The following is a 14933-nucleotide window of genomic DNA, read 5'->3' as shown; positions in this document are numbered from 1 at the left end:
TCCTATAAAATATTAAAAAAGTTAATAGCGACTAGCGTCCCCCGCCTCCCGGCGGGCTCCGCTAGAAGGGGCTTCGCCCCTTGCGCAGTGCTCAGCAAGCTTTGAATTTTTGTTCTACGACCATTTTGAAGCAAGTTATGAGCGTTTTTTGATTTTATGTGACTCAAGCAAACAGAATTTCATTAGCTTTCGAATGGTAGTAAAATGAAGGTTCTACGACAATTTTGAGCCGAGTTAAAAAAAAACAAAAAGTTAGACCAGACAGAAACTCGAACCAAAAACCTCCCCAGCGACGCACCGCAACACCGCCACTGAACCACACACTCGCTGGTGTGTAGCCACCCAGATGGCGTATAGATGGTGGGAAGAGGCACGCTTGCTTCGACACGACCGGTCGTCTCCTTTCAAAAATGTTCTTCAAAGTTTGAGACCCTATAACTCGGGTCAAAATCAATATTTTTCAAATCTGTTTTTTTCTCCCCCTAGATAATTTTCCTGGCTAACACATATCAAAAAACCATATTAGCCAGACTGAAGACACTCCAGAGCTAAGCGATATAAGCGAAAAACCCGTTTTCTCCACTGCTCAGCTCCCACTGGACCGTTTTGGCTGAGACTTGATATTCCATTAGATAATTCCGATTTGACCAACATATCAAAAAATCAGAACAACTTTAGTACAAAAAATTTTCAGGACAGCAAAAATAGTCCGATGGAAGCCGACTTCAGCAAGGCGTTTTTTTCTGTTTTTCTTCAGACGACCGGCCGTACCGGGCGGGGGGTGATTCAAATTATGAATTTGACGTAAAAAAGTGATTTCTCGTCTAATTTTACGTCTAGTTACCAAGTTATATGAAAAAATATCGGGTAGAACTCGAGATAATCGAGGTGAAGCAAAAAAACCGAAAAATAAAAAAATCGAAAATTTTCTCAAAATAAAAAGGTGACTCCATTCTATTGATTATAACTCGTTTAGAAGTATGGAATCTCAAAAAGGGGGTTCTTAATAAAAAAATTGCCCTGAAAATTTCTATCGATTAAAAAAATAAAATCAAAATTTCATCGAGAAATGGGAAAGTTATTAATGGCTCAAGTTGCGGACAAAAAAGTTGACATTTTTAGTCGTTTTTTTCGCCGAATTTTGAGCATAACTCTGCTCTTTTTCACTCCAGAAATATGGAATTTGACAGAAAGCAAGAAAAAGTTATTAGCTAAAAAGCTTTAAAAAAATTATTGAAAAATATAAAGTTTGAACAAAGTTACACTGGCTAAAGCAAAAAACAAAATTATCTACACGCGCTTAAGCCCCGCCCACTTTTTTTCCCCCCGCCATACCTACTACCCATTGGGAAAGAAGGTGGTGGATCGATCGGATTCCTTACGTTCATCGAATCTTGTTGTCTTTTTATAATCTCAAACTGTTTTTCATACGCTTTGTTAGTTTCTGTCTGTTTCTCCATACATTCCAAATACTTTCTTCGTAAATCTTCAAGTACTGTTAGTTTATTGTCTTGAATTGGTTGTTCTGAACCGGAACCCATCACGCTTGTAAGGTTTTGATTAACTTCCTTTTGCTTTGAAATCGAATTGCATTTGGTTTTTAAAGTTGTCTGTGAAATTTTGGAATGCTCCTCAGTATAGTCACCTAAGCTTGATTTACTACACACAGCTTCTGATTGAGAAGACCTTAATAACTACAGTCTACCAACATTGCTTAAACTCAACTCACTCGTCATTGCTTTCTGATCCAAGAAGTTTCATAACTTCTTCCATTTGCCATCTCAAATACGTCTGTCTCGATATCAATTCTTCAAAAAGCTCCAATCTTTTTGCTATCACGTTTTTCTCGATTGATTTTACGACTTCTTGCAGATTTTCAACTCGTTGTTTCTGTTGAAATTTCATTTCTACAGTATTCTAGTTATTCTACTTACTTCTGTATTATCGTGACTGTTTCCGCAGATCTTCATAAAGATTTCTTTAAGTTCGTTAAGTTTGTCTTGATAATTTAGCAAATCCGCTATTTTACGTTCGTAGAATTTTTTCTGCTCTGCCAACTCTTTTTGGAATAACCTTCTTACAATTTGTTTCCTCATTCTAATGCTGATGGTAGTTTGACGGCAATCGAGTTCTAGAATATTTGTTCATTTTATTCCTTCACTAGAAACATTATGAATTTGAAATAAAAGCAACAATACCACAACTGCCAATGTCTCCGGTGGTGGCCATTCGTTCGATTCCACTAAAACCCGGTGAGATAACAGAAATCAATGTCAAAGTTGGTGATATTGAAATGTTCTTTTGTGGCCTAGACTTATATTATTTTATGACTTCATAATTTTTGCCAACCTGGAGAAAGAAACAGCCGGAGTAGAAACCTGGACACGTTGGAATTCCGCGCATGCTGCTGGTTTTGTTGATTCATTGATCTTGTGAAACATTTTTTCTTGGCACGCAGACTTATACTGTTTGGCAGTTTCTGGACTCTTCTTTGATAAAATTTCAGAAGTCTTAGCTGAACCATTGACACGACAAAAACTGAGTTCCTGAAATAATTGTTTGATGTTCGAAATAAGCTTTGATTATGAAAATGCATACCAGAAAATCAGATGGAGGTTTTTTAAAGTTATAAGTCCAATCTCTGGTTTGCAACTGGAATTCAAGATCATCTGAAATAGATAAAGAACAGTAAACCCACATCTTCGAACCATGATCCTTGAAATTCTATAAAAATTTCCAGCACTTTTTGATCTCGTGCCTTATGAATCATATGATCCAGCTTAGATCTGTACTTCCAATAGAAATGTGTCCAATTCTAAATAGATTACTATGATGGAAAATCATTACAAAAAACAGAACCTCACCCCGATTGAAATTGAATGTTTCATATCATGCAAGAGCTCGGGAACATATTTTTCTAAAAACGTTGTTCCTTGAAAAAGAAAAGGAGCCTTTGGGTTCCATTTTACCAAAAAATCAAAACATAGTTTCAAATGCATAGAAACGAAATTGCAGACGTACTCCTTAAAATATTCACAAAACTGAATATACAGTTGAATTTTTTTCACACTCACTTTTGGAAATGATCCAATTTTTAAATTGTGAATTAAGCAGCCCAATAGATTTTGATACTCTTCGAAAAACATATAGTATTCTTTCTATAAAAATAATTTTTTTTGCGTAGCCTTTAAAAAACCTAACAAGTTTCGCAGATTGGTGAAAGCATAGAACCATATCTTCAGTTATAATAACACGAATCATTCTTTACAGAAAACAGCTGTTGGTGATGTAATAATAATAACAACGGAACAAAATGAATGGGAAGAAACAAAATGAATTAGTTTTTTTAAACGCTAATAAAACATGTTTACCACTGGAAAGTTTATATAAACAATGAATGCCTCGATCGTTTTTGATTTGTTGGTTACGATAGATGCCGAGCATGTTTGAAAATTTGTCCCATTGGAAAACATGTATATTCGAAACACGTTATTGTTACAGAAACAGAAATAAATACTGTTTGATATGAGCGTCTACATAATAAATTCCTTCACTTGAACAATAACAACCAGGAAAAGCGGAAAGAAAAACACTGAATAAACTCTACACCTTCTCATTTTGAGATTCATTTGATGACATCAAGATTTATTTTATTCACAATGTCTTTGTCGCAATTAGAGTAAATTGATCTGAGAAATTATATGAATTATAATATACATCCTTGTTGATTCTAAAACTTTTCAAATACTTCTTCAATTTGAACCGAGCTCTTCATTTCCCTTTTTGGGAACTTCATGCTCTCCCACTCCGGACAAAAATCGTTTTTGCAAGTTTGTCGTAGCATCTCGGTGGATGGAATGATCACCGATTGGAATGGAATGCTTAAATTTTCAAGTTCTGAATACCAGAAGTTTGTCAAATGAGCTTCTTCTAGTTTATCCATAACTCTATGAAGTATGAGTGCGTGATTTGCAATGCTGCTCTGAAATTGGCTTATCTACGAATTTACAGCCAGTAATACTGAATCACCTGGAGAATTCGAAGAAATTTAGCATCTGAATTGATTTGGAACAAGTCCTCAAGTTGATTAAATGAGTTCTCAAGTGAGTCATTCAATCTTGATGCACTTTTATTCAAAATCAGAATTTCTTGAGTAACATCCCAAAGCGATTCTTGCGGGATTTTCTTGAATTGTTTCAACTGATTAGCCTGCAGAGAAATATTAAATTACTTACTTCAACTTAACTTACTACTCACAAATGATTCAAAGTCAAGAAATCTTCGAATAAATGAGGATACAGGCTGTTTGTAGCATTTCTTTATCCAATCGGAAACTTCACGTTCTTTCTCTTCAAACCGATTTCTTAACTGAATACAATTCAATAAAGTTGCAAAACAGAGTTTCTGTTGTCTACGCATTTCTTCAAGCTCTTTTCTGTGTTCTTCCTGTAATAATATATTTTATGGCACTGGCGAAATATCTCACTAACCTGTTTCTGTTCTCTTTTCTTCCTGGCCTCTTCCAGTTTTTTCTCGTTTCTACTTTTCTGTTCGTTCTCTTTTTTCTTGAATTCTGAATCTATTTCTACTGATTCCATATTTTCAGCCTCTGTTGGACAACTTTTGCTGGACTTCATCCACACATTATTCTCAACTCTCAAATCGAGATCCTTTCTAATTTGCTGTTGGGACTTCTGAAAAAAAAATTGGAGCGAATTCTCTCAAAGGCAGTTTACATCTAACTCATTGCAAACTTGGTCAATTTTTTCTGTAAGTGTGTCCGAAAAATCATATTTTGTCTTTTTAAATTTAGGACCGTCATCTGTCGACTCTTTTTTCTTTAAAGAATCAAGAGCGTCAAGAAAGAAAGCTCCTGAATCTGATGAAGTATTTGACGCCGGTGATATGTGATCTTCTATTGGAACTTCTTTGCAAGACTCTTTTGTTGCTTCCTCCAGATTTTGTGGGCTTTTCTGAAAATTTTCCTGATGAAAAACAAGTAATTGATTGTCAAAACTACATATAGTTCCTCCATCTCTAAAAGTTCGAAATCCTCGTCCTCTTCCTCTTCTGGTTCAATGTTCGCGCTCATTTCATGTTTGTTGTCAACCGGCCTTCCGTCTAAATCATGTTGCGTAGTGTTGTTTGGTAAACGCAGTTCTATCGGAACAGGTAACTCAGAAATCTTTAAACAGTTTTGAAGTGAATTAGCAGTTTCACTAACCTACATTATGTGTTTCGTTCGTCACAAAAATGTAACCATTTTCAAGTATTTCGCTGCACACCAGCTTGAAAAATTGTTCATGTTGGTTGTAAAATAATTCCCAGTTCTGGAAAATCTAGTAAATCATGAAAGACACACTAGAAACCATACCTTGTCATTCAAATTTCTGAAGTCGCTCATTTTTACTTTGTCGCTTCCGATGCATTTGTTTGTATTATTAAAGAATATGAAAACCATTTTTGTGATTAAATGACTAATACTTTTATAATCCTGTAAATGTTATTGAACTATCTTTTGTATGATAAACAAACTTACATGTTCTTCTAATTGAAACGCCGATTGTGATGTCATTCTGAATGGAAACTATTGCTAGTTATAGTTGAAATATTACAAAGGTAGACAATCAGGTAACAAAACCTATCTCGAAAAATTTTAGAAACAAAGGTTAATACAAAATTTTATTCGGAATAAGATAAAACAAATATCTGAGATCTAAAAATTTTTAGTTACAGGTCAAAATACCTCTTCCACATGTACATGTGATTTCAATTTCGGAAATTGAACATTTTGGAAATTTTCAGAACGTTCTTCCGTTTTACACAATTCTCGTAGCTTTTTTGTTGAATATATCAAATCAGCTGACATCAGATTGACTATAATTTCTTCCAGACGCATAAATATATCTCTATCAATTTCCTGCTGAACAAGGAGTTCGATAATTTCAAGTAGCTTATTTGCTACGTCGGCCACACATTTCTGAATAAAACTGATGTTTCTGAATGTTTTGAATATTGAAAAGTTACCTGAAGTATTCTCAGAAAAAGAACCTCTTGGCAATGATGTTCCAACTCTTTCAATTGTTCAAAATCTTCTTCCAGCTCATTATAAGTTTTGAAAACAAAGCTTGACATTCTTAGTTTTTCCGACTGAAAATTATTTTTTAAATTAAAATGAGAAAATGAAAGAAAAAGCTTCACTTGTAGGTCTTTCAAATCATCTGTGTCCAGTTTTTTCGAGTTTCTCAAAATTGCACCGTAATCCTGTTCGAAAATTGAGAAGAAACGGTGCAAAGAAACAATGCGATTCCTGAATTGTTAAATCATTGTAATCAGCACACATTACACAAATCAAACCTGAAGTTCTGAATCCAGATCTTCCAATTGTTTTCTTGTTCTTCGAAACGTCGCCTCAACACTATACAGTTCATGAGCATCTGAAACCTTTTTTTCGATTCTTCTCGCAGTTTTCGTACTTCATCTTCCAAATTCTGTTGCTTTTTTGATCTCTCCCTTCGTTTCTCTTCTAATTCTTTTCTTTGTTTTGACTTTACTTCTTCCAAATATCTAATAAATGAACTATTGTCTTCTTCTGATTCAGCATGGAACGAAGCGTCTCCAAGAATATGTGACATATCATCTTCTGTTGATACATTAGCTTCCCAAATTTCGTTTCCACTCCCAATTTCCTAAAACATTTAAATTTTAACTTGATAACAACTTTTGATAGCTTCACCGATGCATTCTGTATTTCCATTTTATATGAGAAAAATTCATTGTCATAAAGATGATCTGCTGAAATCAAGAAAATACCGTTTTCAGTGAAAAGTAAACTCAACTCACATATTTGTTTCTCAGTTAAGGAATGGCGTCGCAAACTATCAAACAACTTGTCGTGGAAATGCTCTCTGAAATTAATTTAAGTAAACAAGAACTGATTACCAAACGTTTCTCACGAATCTTGATTGGGCAAGAGTTGATCTCCCTTTGGAAGTGAATCCGAATGCTCAAAATGACTCAGATTATGCTCTTCGTAGACACTGCAAGTCAAATCTCTTATTTTTAAATTGGTTCTCAAGTAACTCACGATTCGTTCGGAAAACCGTTTGAAGAATACGCACCAGTAATCATCATAAAACCATAATTATGAGAAAGAGAATCAGGTACGGGTTTGGGTGACTCTTCACTATTTTCCAGTACCATTTCAGATTGTTCCAGAGGAAGTTTGATAAGTTCTGCTCCCTCCATAGAAATTTGTGGTGTTGAATCCTTTGTTATTTGTCTGAAAATCGAGAAGAATATGACATTATTAATTTATTTGTTGTTACTTTGAATGATCATCTGTTCCACCGGTTGCAGAATGCAATCTAATTGATGACTCCGGTATACACAGCAAACCAGCGGGAGAAAATTGTTCGTTCTTCGAGTTTTGTGAGATTGAATCCAGATGTTCGATATGTTCTGGTACAGTTCCGTTTTCAATTGAGCCAATAGTTTCCAGACCCTGTGTAGTCGTTTTCTGTTCTTCCGCCATACTGTTTTTTTCTTGAATAACATCGAATTCTGACTGGTTTCGAGTGGATATATGATCGTTGTTCAAGTAATCTGTTCTCGAAGAAACGGGATTTTGATAGCCCACTTGTGGCGTTGTTCCAGAAACCATAGTATAACTTGCTTGATTTATTGGAGAAATTTCATCGTGCTCCATTCGATTTGTTTCCTTACGAGTAGAACTACACTCACTTCTACTGGTCAGTCTTATTTCTTCATCTTGAGAGTTATCACTACAAGGAGAGTTTCCGACCTTTCTAGAAATTGATTCACAACCATTGCAGTTCGTTGGTGACATAGATTTAGAGAGACATTCACACGAGGCAAAAGGTGGTTTAGTGCTGTAGAATGCTCTACAATTGCTCGAGTAACCACTTGCTCCGGGCTGGCCAAGAGAAAACTCAGTCGTTTGTTTCCAATGGTTTGATCTGAAAATGATTTTCTAGTATTGCAACTGTTATCTAATTATAATGAATTAAGATAGCGTCCCGAGCCTAACGGCTCGCTCCGCCAGACTCGGCTTTGCCTCGAACCCAGTGCTTAGCAAGTTTTACAATCAAAAGTTGGTTTTTAATAAGTGACAAGTGAAAGCTGGCTTTATTACCGAGAATTTAAGCCTCTGAGTTTGAAAACAATGAAGTTGATTCCGCAATTTTTCATGTGTTCGATCGAAAAACCCGGCATTTTTCTTCGACTCAGTGTTGAAAACGCGATCATGGAGGGCGTCCGGTTTCGATATTTTCGATTAGACTTTTTGGCTCTATTCCAGTTTAAATGTCCTTTGAAAACTCCAACGTCCCAAAAAACACTTAGACGTCATTTCAAACATTTAAACGTTCCATGAAATTCCAAAATATAGTTGTGAATATTTAGACGTCCCAAAAAACATTTAAACTTCCCAATAAATATTCAGACTTCCCTTGACCACTTTCTGTGATTTTTAGTGCTGGAGGGACGTTTAAACAATTTTTGGGACGTCTAAACATTTGAAAGGACGTTTCAAAAATATTAGAGTTTGAAAGAACGTTTAAGTGTTTCAAGGGACGTCTAAGTGTTTCTAGGAATTTGACTTCACAATGGGTTCAAAATAACCTACGAACTGAAAGAAATGAACTCACTGTTGTTTGTTCCTATCACAGAATGGTTCATTTAAACTCGAGAAAGAAAGAATTTGTCCGGTTGATTCTCGTGTAGATGAATGAAGTGTGCCTCGTTCATTAATAGAATCATTCTTTACAAATGAAGAAACATGATGGTTTTGATAATGTGTAGAAATATCGGGTGGCAAATAACGATCCCTGAGTGAACTGAAAAACAGTTCCAGAACTGACTTATCAAAAACTCTCCTACCTGATATTTTGAGAGTTACTGATTGTGAAAATTGTTGGTTCCGCATTACGTACTAGCATTTCACCGGAATTTTTAACTTCGTATGGATCGCCTCTTTTTGAATTTCCGTAAAGAAGCGGTGCAGAAGTTCCAAGAATACCAGTTGAGGTAGTGCTTGTAGAAACAAAGTTTGGCAATATAGACCTTGATTCAAACTGAAACATTTCACTGCGAAAATAATCAAAACGCTTGACTTACATTTGGATAACAACAACCATCATGTTCGATGCATATTTGAATTATTTGTTGCCTTCTGGATTCTTCAATCATGAAATCTATTGTTTGTATGTATTTTAAGTAGAATGGATCCCAGTTCTGAATTAAATGAAAATTATAAAGTGAGCGAGTTATTATTTTTTCCAAAAAAACACTTACCATTTCCAAGATAGCAGTCTTCATATCCTCGTAAATTTTCGAACCTGAAAGTCCATAACTTCCTTCAACAAAACTTCCTGGATAACGCCAGTCGAATTTTTCTAAGTAACGGAGGATACTTCTCAAATTCTCGGCAATGAATTTAGTGTCAGTCTAAAATTGTGTCATTTTCAGAGCAGATAGTAGCAAACTCACATCGTTGAAGCATACACTATTGAGATAATCCAAAGATTGATATAGATAACTTCTGTACTCCTCGAAAAAGGGTTTGTAATTTTGCTGAAACAAAGATATGAGAAATGTTAAAAAGAAAAATGAAGCAAACCTGCCTGACGCAACTCTTAAAACAAGTTATCATGTCCATGGAAATAATGATTTCCGCAACCATTCTGAAAATATAAAGTTGAAAAAAAAATTCATTTTTGAATATAATAGAGACAAAATGGGAAAATGACTAATTGAATAGGTTAGAAAGACATTGCTACGATTAAATTTTCACCGGAAGTAGTGTACGAAAGAGAAACTACGCTGAGGAAGAAATGTATGTTTCGCAAACTGGACTGTGGTCTTTTGGTAGGAATTCTTCAAGAACTTGTTATCAGTTGTTTGCATGAAACAGGATTATCAGATATCTAAAAACTCAAATATTTTTTGGTAGAAAGCATGAGGACAAAAAGAAGAAAAAATAAAACCAACGGTCAGTCGTTTCTGGTAAGAAAGAGTAAACAAAACTGATAAGAACTTCACTTGTTTGGGGGAAAATGTCAAGGTCTTATCGTAACAAGTGAAAAAGTTTTGAACATTATTTGATCACATAGATTTACAGGTATTCGTCCACATGCTAATCTGATGTGAACATGATCCAAGGATAAATATTAGGATGAAGGAAACAAAACGTTCAACCGAAACATACTTTCGAAAAAGGAAGTGTAGTATATTTCAAATAATGAATTTTATCGCACTAACATCTCTCGGAAAACTTCAGTAGTTACTTTTCAAAAACATTTATTCGGTTAAAAATTGTATTTGAAGCAGCTATAAAAGTAAAAGATCAACAGTGCACGAAAAACAGTATTTGTTTTCTTTTTGTGGATGCATTCTATTTTCCATTTGGATTTTATTAGCACGTAACTGCTCCCTCTTTTTCCTTATTTCTTGAAGTTATTTCACGTGTCTTTCTTTCTGTTCCTCAAACAACTTCTTAAAATCAACACGCGGGTCAGGAGTTTCTGTTTCATCAACGTCAGATTCTTCTTTTGAACTATTTTCAAAACTGAAATATAATGTATCACTGGACTCTTCCTCACAATCGCTGGAATTATTTCCTTTCATATCCTCCAAATTATTTTCTTGTATAGAATTTTTCTGAAATGAGCCTCATATCAGTTTACACCAGTTTTCTTTTAACTTTACCGTTGTAAGTTCCACTAGATTATCCAACTCTTCCTCATATTTCATAATTATGTCATCTGGAAGTTGCGGTGCTGCAAAACCACTAAAGAATACCATGAGAACTTGTCCGAAACTCACCGATATATGATTTTTCAGACGATGACAAACGTAAATCTTGCAAAACTTCATTGAAAGAAAACTCTTTTGGCAAGTTTTCCTCAACAGGGGTTGTCATCTCCATTTCAATAGTGTTCATTTTGGAAACCTAATATACAGCTTATTTGGAAGTAAAGTGATGTTTATAAGCACTGATCTGATAATGTCTGACGAGAGAAAAAAGAAGATAAGACAATATTGCTACGACTAAAATTGTTGTTTCATGTGAGAGACACAGAAGACGATCAAATGAGAAAAAAAATCAATTAGGATGTTTGAGATTTCCTAAACCACGCAATTAGAACAATTCTTGGAAATGGTTGTCGAAACGATATAAGAATGTACCGAAGCATAAGACACACATTTTAATAAATTGGAATGTATCTCTCAACCCCCATGTTGATTGTGAACTTCGACCATAAGAAGGTTTTCATTTACAAAAATTCATTTGGATGAGGGAAATATTATTTAAAATATCGAAGCCATCCGGGGGTAGACACCCTTTCAATATTAAGGTAGTCTTCCATTCTTGCTGATGGAGATGTTCTTTTCAACGTGGTTGTTGTTGGAATTGAATGTGGGTCTAGTTGAGAAACGACAGTGTCCATCTTCTTCAGTTCTTCCTTTTGATCGACTGATTGCTGTAATACAGGATAAAATAATAACTTGGATTCATCGAGTTGACTCAAAAAGCTTACCATCACTCGAACCAAAGTGATTCCAACTTCATTGCAAATCAATCCTTGCTGGCTGATTGACTTCTGGAAAGTAATCATGAATTTAATTGTATATATTCCATTGAGGCTGTTTCACCATAATCATTCGAATAAATATTCTGTCATCAAACTCCACTGTAAGCTTCTCTAGATTATCAAAACCCAGTTTCAGCATGTTCTGTGCTGCGGAAACTTTATTTGCAAACAACTGTCCCTCACTCCGAACTCCGGCTGCTGAGAATTCGTCACTGGAATCGCCATTTTTAATCTGAATGAAGTGAAGTAATCTCGATTTTCAAGAAAAACGACTAACCTCTTCTTGCAAATGATAATAAGAATTAACAACTGATGCAAGTGGTTTTCTGAGTTTTTTTAGGGACTCAGACCACTCTTGTTCCTTCTCTTCAAATCTGAGTCGCAATTGAATAAATTTCAAAAATGCAGAAACATTTTGTTCAGATTCAAAGCGTAGTCTATCGATTTCTTCTTGATTTTTCCTCTGAAAATAATTTTTTTATCATTTTAAAAAAATCGGAAAGGTCGTATCTAGTCGATTTTCAGAACAAATAGTTTTTGCATGTTATATTCACTAGAAAACAATTCCATAATTTATTGTATTAGAATTAATGAATATTTTCGACAGTAGAACTATCTCGTTTTCACCTATTCCATTTACCTCCTTCTCTTCTCTTTTTTCTTTCAATCTTCTCATTTTTTCTTCAAAAATCCGACTTTGTTCATCTAGTTTCGTTCGGAATTCATTATCAGCTCGGTCAACTTCCTCGAAATTTCCAGCCAAACTAGAATTGGAGCTGTCATGTTTCTTCTTCATTTTCTCTCTGTTCTTTTCTCTGAAACTCTCAGCTGGTTTGAAAATGAAAAAGTTAAACAAAAAACTACATTTCTTTTATTTCCTGTTGCAGTTTTTTGTTTTCTTCATCTTTCTTTTCATGAAACTGGACCTCTTCCTCTGTTGGCTTGAGACTATTTTCATATTCCTTCAAATTCTCTTGGAATTCCAAATCCTCTCTCAATTTTCTTTTCCGTTCCTCTTCATTTTCATCTAAAAACTTAATTATTTGCAAATTGTTTTAGTTCTTTTTCTTTACTGTTGCTCCGCCGTAATGAGTTTAAAACGTCATTTTGCAAGGTATGTTGATGTAAATGACTCTGCTCGTTGTTCAATAACCTTTGACGTTCGTCTGTTCTTGTAATTCTTTAATCGAAAAAATAAGTCTTTGGGACGTCAAGTGTTAATTTGACCGTACCTTCCTTTTTCTCTTCTCACCACTTGTCTTCTTGAGAAAATTCTCCTGATCCATCTTCTGATCCATGCAAATGGACCACACGCACAACAACTCCCAATCAATGCCATGAGAAAAATTAGAAAAATAAATGGTAATAGAAATGTAGCATTTCTAACAAGAAACTGAAAAAATTGAAACTTATCAAGAACAATTTCTTATCATTTACTAAAAATTTCATGTCAGCATTTCGGTTCTATAAAAGATTTCAACCAGTCTCAATCTTATTAAATTAATTGTATCATTAGCCTACAAGTTCCGACGTTTTCAAAATCCTTAGTATGTAATGTTAGTAATAAACAGACTTGCTAGCCTACAGTTCTCCTTTTTTCGATTCTATGTTCATGACCTACTGACCTCAAAAAAGTCTCCATTCTTTGGAGTTGCCATAGTCGTTGTCGGGTCATTTACGGGCGTGTGATTTCCGTAGACACTAATTGTACTGGTCTGAAAACTATTCCGCTGAGAATGTCAAATAATGATTTATAATACCTGCATCGGCATTTCTGTTGTTACAAATGTTTCTTTCTTATTGTTTTGACCAATTTGTTTTGTTGATGTTGTCTGAAAACATTCGACATTGTTTCTATTTTCTATTCAGAATAAAGTTATTGGTCAGCAGAATATTTTCGTGTAAAAATATATGTTTTTAGCTCATCGTCGACAATATTTGAATAGGGACCTCATATTTTTCCATGTCTTGTGTAAAACACGGTCGTGTAATGAATTGAAAATTCACATGTTTGAATTCGACAAACATCGGTGGCGTCCCTGAATGAGAACTACCCGAAACAGAATAAGTACAGAACAAAATGGAATAAGTTCTAAAGATTCTCATTCGAATAAAAAAATATGCCTATTAAAATATATATCTCACCTGACCAAGTTTCTCAACACCATTTTTGTATCCTGGAACTCGAATATCAGGCGGGATAAGTCCTCCTGTCTGAATTAAAGCGGTTTCGAAGTCAAACGTCGTTCACGAATTTTCCTATAAACCTCACCAGAGTTTTTCCAGATGCATCATCCGGCAAACCATGCTGAAGTTTGACCTTTTTCCTTCGTGCCAATCTCTGATTAGTTTGTGGATTCACGACGGTTTTCTAGAAATAATTCATTTAAGACTCTAGAAATCCAGTTTATCTCAACTTACCGTATCTGAGTGATTTGTTGAATTCTGTTTTCTTATTGGAGCCATTGTTGGTATTCTCTTCACTTCAGGTTTCTGTTGATTTCTTTTGGGAACTTCTCGTTTTGAGCCTTTCTTCCACTTTTTCTCAGAATTCTTCTGCCTAGTTTGTTTCATTTCATCGAGATCTAGATTAATATTAGTAGAAATAGAGAAGAAGGAAGAAAAAAAAGACACACTTGTTTACTGAATGTTGACCGACTGACGCAGAGTCAAGATAAGAAATAAGGGTTAGCAAGAGAAAATGAAATTGAGTTGACAGCTGGTTGTGTACAAATAAAATTAAAAATGAGGAAGACTAATTTTTTTGGAATTCAAAGGAATAATATTCTTTAAGAACCCCAACAGGGGAACGGAGTTCATCCGTTTATTTGAGTTGTGGGTTTAAAAAAATCTGATATGATTCACTTTATTATTTCGCAGATTCAAAGAATTGAAGCAATTAAATGTATATTATAAATTCATCATTCAACCGAATTATTTACATCGTTTCTGGAACTTCACCATCTTCCTCGATATTGGCTTCATTTATAATTTCAAAGTCTCTCATCAAAGAATCGAATCTGAAAACAATCGAATGATACTTTCGAGATGCTTGCCGTTTACTCACTCATTGATGTTCACAGTGTTATCTGATTCAGAAATTCTTGGAGTTCTGGATACAGGAGGTGTTGTAATTTGATGTTCACTCACCATTTGAGACCATGACATGACTTCTCGGGTGTCTGAATAACAAGTTGATCCACGCTTCAATTTTTTTTTAAATCAACCTGGGAGCACAGAATCTTGTCCCGACTCAAAGAAACTATTGTTTTCATCGATTAGTTCTGTTTCATGTTTAGTCAAGGTATACGGGTTTTC

General features: G+C 34.8%; 2 protein-coding genes across 2 annotated transcripts; both read right to left on the bottom strand.

Moving 5' to 3' along the window:
* Positions 1 to 10476: 10476 nt before the first annotated feature.
* Positions 10477 to 10948, bottom strand: GCK72_018915 (uncharacterized protein; the record flags this gene model as incomplete). The annotated part of the gene is made up of 3 exons (XM_003110349.2): positions 10477 to 10680; positions 10729 to 10799; positions 10846 to 10948. 3 exons carry the CDS (start codon positions 10946 to 10948, stop codon positions 10477 to 10479), a joined length of 378 nt encoding a protein of 125 aa, XP_003110397.2.
* Positions 10949 to 11327: 379 nt separating this feature from the next.
* Positions 11328 to 14081, bottom strand: GCK72_018914 (uncharacterized protein; the record flags this gene model as incomplete). The annotated part of the gene is made up of 13 exons (XM_053732801.1): positions 11328 to 11504; positions 11562 to 11624; positions 11677 to 11847; positions 11893 to 12078; positions 12256 to 12430; positions 12480 to 12642; positions 12689 to 12795; positions 12848 to 13008; positions 13241 to 13330; positions 13376 to 13447; positions 13761 to 13829; positions 13888 to 13986; positions 14037 to 14081. The coding sequence occupies 13 exons, from the start codon at positions 14079 to 14081 to the stop codon at positions 11328 to 11330; spliced, it is 1578 nt and encodes a 525-aa protein (XP_053581714.1).
* Positions 14082 to 14933: the final 852 nt, after the last annotated feature.

The sequence above is a fragment of the Caenorhabditis remanei genome, chromosome V (genome assembly GCF_010183535.1).
Source record: "Caenorhabditis remanei strain PX506 chromosome V, whole genome shotgun sequence".
NCBI classification, from domain to species: domain Eukaryota; kingdom Metazoa; phylum Nematoda; class Chromadorea; order Rhabditida; family Rhabditidae; genus Caenorhabditis; species Caenorhabditis remanei.
This window is presented reverse-complemented; position numbering and strand designations above follow the sequence as displayed.